Here is a 5,980-nt window from a genome sequence, read left to right as displayed (position 1 = left end):
ATATTGTCGTGAGCTGGTAGACTATCTAATCTGCATCTCTTCCAATCTCCTTTTTTTTCCTACTGTTCAGTTGTTCTGCTCTACATCGATCGTCGTTGCCATGGCGGATATGTTTCTTGATCCAATCATGGAGAAGCTCATCAGCGCTGGCTTGCGTTACCTGAAAGATCAAGCCAGATGGCAGAAACGCGCGAAGGAGGAGCTGGAAAAGCTGAAAGAGATTCTCCCCCAGATCCAAGCTGTCGTCCACTTTGCTTCCAGCCAAGAGCGGATCACAGACCAAAATCCGGCTCTTAACAAATGGCTATGGAAGCTACGAGATGCCATTGATGATGCAGATGACGTGTTGGATGAGCTGGAGTACATGGAACTTGAAAAACAGCTGACCAAAAACAAGAAGCTGCGAAAGGTGCGTTCCATCATGAAATCCATGAAGAAAAGACTTGTCAAAATTGGCAAACGTGCTCTCAAAATTGATCCCAACTTGAAGCGACTGGAGGAGGCTGTGCAGAAACTTTATGGAGTTTCAACTAATGTTTCTTCTTTCCTTTATCTTGTAAAAGACGCAAAGCAGGAGCAGCAGCTTGAGCTGTACAGAGCGCGTGAAACGGGATCCTCGCCTAAAAATGATCTCATCGGTCGAGGCAAAGAGAAGGAGCTTGTTATGGAGTGGCTGGGGAATCCATCAAATGAGCCTCGGGGAAGTGATTTGTACAGAAACATTTCTCTTCTATCTATAGTGGGCCATGGTGGTATGGGGAAGACAACACTCTTGCAACATATCTATGAAGATGAAATGACGAAGGAATTTGATCTTAAAATGTGGGTTTGTGTTTCCAACAACTTTGATGCTAAAGAAGTCATTGCAGATATGCTGGAACTTCTTAAGAAGGAGAGGCCTCGTTTGGAGAAACTTGAGGCACTTCATGAGCGTCTCAAGAATGAGGTGATGTCCAAAAAGTTCTTACTTGTGCTAGATGACATTTGGGAGGAGGAAAAGTGGGACCAAAGTAAATGGGAGAATGTGCTCGCCCCTCTAGCTTCTGGGGGTTGCGGTAGTAAGATTCTGGTAACAACTCGAACAGACTCAGTTGCACTGATGTTTGCAAATGTAATTAACAAGAAGAAGAAAATAGTTAGATTAGAGGGCCTAGAGGAAGATGAGTGTTTGCAGCTCCTCAACTCTCACGCATTTGCTGGTGTAGAGAACCCCCCTGATGATCATAAAAAATTAAGAGCCATTGCTGGAGAGATAGTTAAAAAGCTTTTAGGATCTCCATTGGCAACTAAAGTCATTGGTGGTGTTCTGAAGGAGAACTTGGATGAAAGGCATTGGAGAACAGTTCTAGAAAGCAATTTATTGGATCAGAATTCTATCAATTCCATCTTAAGACTGAGCTATATAGTTCTGCCAAATTCTTTAAAAAGTTGTTTCGCATTTTGTGGCATGTTCGCACAAGATCATGTGTTTGATAAAGATGATTTAATCCGAATGTGGATTGCATTGGGTTTCATTCATCCATCTCTTGATCAAGAAGAGATTATGGAGGATATCGGAGGAAGGTATTTTGATGTTTTGGTTAAAAAAAATTTCTTTGACAAATTTGGACGATACTACAAGATGCATGATTTAATACATGAATTAGCACAATTAATTTCCATACATGAATGTTTAAGAGTTGAGAATAGTACAAAGTTGCTTTCTAAAATTCACGAGACTCTTCGACACTTGTCTATTGAAACTACAAATCTAGACATCTTAAGAAAGATTGAGAAGTTTAAACATTTGCATTCTCTTTTCTTAGTCTATGAAGATTCTAATCCGGATCTTTGTAGTGCACTTATTGATATATTCAAAGCATCGAGATGCCTGCGCTTATTATACATACGTACTCATGAACTGAAAATGATACCTGAAGAGATTAGATATTTGAAGCATCTTCGATATTTGAAGATCAAAATATTTGATGTCACTAGGCTACCAAGATCTCTAAGTAATCTCTATCACTTGCAATACATAATCTATCATCACTGGCGGTCAAGCGGATCTGAAGTTGATGATTTTTTACCTAGTGACATTAATAACCTTTCAAACTTGCGTCACATGAAATTGCCCAAGAATTTTTCATCAATATGTGGGATTGGGAAGCTAAAGTCTCTTCAAGAACTGAGTATGTTTGATCTTAGAGATGTGAGTGGTTATAAAATTTGGGAGCTGGAGAATATGAATGATCTTTGCAAATTGGGAATCAACTGCCTTGAAAATTTGAAGGACGCCGAAGAGGCTTGTGATGCCCAATTATGTGAAAAGAAGAGGCTCACAGATTTAACCTTATGTTGGCGGAGCACTTATTCGAGGAACATCGATTTAGATGAGAATGTGCTCGACAACCTTCAGCCGCCAAAATGTCTAAGGAATCTGAGAATAAAGGGATACATGGGTGCAAGGTCAACAATATGGATGAACAATGTCAATCCGATCTTGAATCTAGAGAAAATCGAATTGACAGATTGCTTGGAGTGGGAAACTCTTCCTCCTTTTGGGCAACTTCCCTTCCTCAAGTCTCTAAAACTTGATGGGATGCCGAAAGTAAAATGGCTCGAAAGTAAATTTAATGGGAATGATAAATACCATGCCTTTCCATTGCTAGAGGAGCTACATATTACGAAATTAGAAGCATTAGAGGATTGGTTTGAGGCAGGAGTAGCTGCTGAAGATGGATGTTTGTTTCCTTGCTTAATTGAACTGGTGCTACGTGGCTGCCCGATGTTGAAAGAGTTGCCCTCTTTGCCTTCTAAGCTCAAGACCTTGGAGATACAGAAAATTGGGTGGACGACTTTGAATTTTTGTAGCAATTCAAATCCTATTCCCCTTGAAACATTAGAGGTCATTCACTGTCCAAACATTACATCTCTTCCTCTGGCTGATGAAATAGCAAGACTTGCAGCACTAAGATACTTGATGATTATAATTTGCCCCAATCTGATCTCTCTGGGAAGATATCGAGAAGTGGAGACCACTAATAATTGCCATCTCATGCTCAGCGATCTTGAAATAAGTGATCCATCGGTGTTGCTAATGGAGCCATTGAGAAGTATCGCCTCCTTAAAAGAGCTGAGAATCATGGATAATGATGAGCTGGTTTCATTTCCAAATGAGGCAGATCAGTGGTTTCTGAAAGTCAGGTCTTCTCTTTCTGAGCTGAAGTTTATGTTTCTCGAGTCCTTAGAGTCTCTCCCTTCCTCCTTGGAAAGCTTATCTTCACTTCAGAATCTACATATATGTGATGTTCCCATGCTTCGGGAATTACCGAACCTTTCTCCCTCTTTGCATAGTCTATATATTAAGCGATGTCATCCAGAGTTGAAGGAGCGCTATCGAGAGGATGGAGGCTCCGATCGGCACAAGATTGCTCACATTCCGAGTATCGAAATTTCTACCGAATATTAGGTCCAACTACTTCAATAAAATTTGAGAATACATAAGCAAAATTATTTCTTCTTATATATAATGAAATGTGAAGAATGCGATGTGAGCATGAACAAGCTGTTTGTATCACTTGATCTATGTACTCAATTTTATTTATGTATCACTTTGTGCTCCTTTTGTATATGTAAATATATTTTTCTTTAAGCTAGATTCTTGATTTTGATCATTTACAACTGAGATCTTAGTTTTTTTTTTTAATTTCTAATTGGTTTCTCGAAATCAAACAATCATCGAATTATTGTTTAATTTTGGTTTTATGTTTTTGAGTTGGCATAAACAAAAAGAATTTTGGATGATCAGTCATCGTTAGTCTATAAATTTTATTTCTTTTTTATAATCTATATTTATAATATTCCACTAAGTCGGCATTAACATTTTTACACTTTCATTGATCTCCACATTAATTTTATTTATTGATTTATTTATTTTTTAGACACATGCTATCTCATTACTATTTTTTATTGAAGGTGTTGGAAGCTAAGTAAAAAAAACTTAAATTTGATCGAGGAGATTTTTATAGCTATTAAATTTATTTTAAGATAAATATATTATCAAATTAGGCTTCCATTGAATTCATTTTATTATTGGTTGATGTCTAAGGCTACAGATAATATATAAACCAATTATGAAAAGTGACATTATGGTGGAGGACCTTCTTCTAAAATTGCAACAGCAGGTGTTTGAGTATAAATCTGCTAGTAGTGGTGGTGGTTTTGTTTCACTTGTTTTCTATCCTATGGTCGCAGGGGGTAAACATTTGAGTGGCCTTGAAGATGTGGGGGCTTGTGCTTTGTCTTTGTCTCATGTTGAGGTAGAGAAGGATGGTGAGGTGGAAGTTGTTGTGTCGAGTGCCCTGGTAACTGTTGGTGGCGGATCTGTTGTATCGTTGGGATCTGAGTCGCTGGTTGAGGTACCTATAATTGTCATGTCCCCAAATGGTTTACACGCTCATTTTATGTCTAATTTGGGGGTCATTTATTTAGGGCATTCAGTTTGGCATGATGAGTATCCATCAACGTCGGGTGAGTTGGGTGAGGATTTTGATGTTGAGCAAAATGACTCCTTTAAGGAATTGTATGATTTAGAAGTTTGTCAGGTAGCTGAGAAAGTGTTCTCTCGTGACAATAAGTGTTGTAGGAGGAAATCTAGAAAGTAGCTATTTGGTTAGTTTGGTTGTTTTCTTTTTGTTTGGTTGGTGGCTATATTGTTGGTCCATCTGGTTTTGTTGGTTGGTTTATTGGTGGGTGTTTGGTGTTGGTTATAGGGATGGGTTGCTACCCCATCCTCCCTTTGGTTATGCTTGTCCGTACAGGTTTTATTTCCTTTTTTGGTATTGTTCTCAGGTAGCTTGGATGCTCTTGGTGGAGACTATTCATTGGGCTGCTGCTCATTGGATCGTTTTTCCATTCTTTTGGGAGTTGTTTTAGTGCTGCCATTATTGCAAATGCAGTCTTTTTTTTAAATCTGAGTGTTGCTTTGATTTTGAATGTTGTTGGTTCGTCTTGGTTTTAGTTGTCTCTTCCTTTGTTGTGTGCTAGAGTTTTTTTGGCCTCCGCTTTGTGTTTCTATTTTTTAGCTTATTATGCTTGATCTTGTATTTAGTTTGAATCTAAGGCTCATAAGTTTTAATAAATATTATATTTTTATAGGACTAGCTTTAGATTCATTAAGCACTTGTATCCTTGATTTTAATTAACACGTAAGCCTATACTTTGAGTTTTATATATATATATATATATTCTTACCAAATCTAAGTCGAGTTCAAATATTACTCAAGTTTTAAATCTTTTTAAAATATATTTATACGTTGTACTAATATTTTAAACATTGAACATAATTATAACTATAAATTTAATAAAAATTAGCATAATTAATTAAATATTATTTAAATTGTTGGATAAATTTTAAATAATAAAAAAATAGTTTAAATCTTCCCATCTAATTATTTAGTATATTTGATGTTTTCATAACAAATATATATCTAAGAATATACATAATTTTTAAAACTTGGAATTTATAAAAAATTTGTTACAATAACTTAAATTAAATCATCAAAAAATATTTTTGAATCATAAAAAATATTTAATCCATATTAGATTATCATTTTATCTTTATCTCTACAAATTATTTTTTAAACAACAAACATCATATTCATGAATATAAAAAAAGAAGCTTCAAACTCTTTATCACATGACAAATTTTTAAAATTTATGTTCAAATTCATTTAATTAAATAAATAAATAAATATTTTATAAATAATCATCAAATTATTCATCAAATATATATTTGCTCAGCCCAATAAATACTAGACAGCCTAATTAATCAGTATAAAATGACAAATTATATGCTTGGAGGATTTTAAAAATTTTCAGTGGCCCAAAAAAATTCATTTTTTAACAACTTAAGCATACATATTGTTGCGTCCTGGAACATTCGCGGCGGTAGAGAAAATATATAGTTTAACGTCTTAGCATTATACGAAGATCCAGC

The 5,980-nt window shown here is 35.8% G+C and overlaps 1 protein-coding gene across 1 annotated transcript; it reads left to right on the top strand.

The window, feature by feature from the left end:
- On the top strand, positions 1-3,638 carry LOC110103718 (putative disease resistance protein RGA4). Its single transcript, XM_028693182.1, has one exon. It carries the CDS (start codon positions 101-103, stop codon positions 3,449-3,451), a length of 3,351 nt encoding a protein of 1,116 aa, XP_028549015.1. The 5' UTR covers positions 1-100; the 3' UTR covers positions 3,452-3,638.
- The last annotated feature ends 2,342 nt before the right edge of the window (positions 3,639-5,980 follow it).

The sequence above is a fragment of the Dendrobium catenatum genome, unplaced genomic scaffold (assembly GCF_001605985.2).
Source record: "Dendrobium catenatum unplaced genomic scaffold, ASM160598v2 fragScaff_scaffold_231, whole genome shotgun sequence".
Taxonomy (NCBI): Eukaryota; Viridiplantae; Streptophyta; class Magnoliopsida; order Asparagales; family Orchidaceae; genus Dendrobium; species Dendrobium catenatum.
Note: the sequence above shows the minus strand (reverse complement) of the source record. Positions and strands in the feature narration are given on the sequence as shown.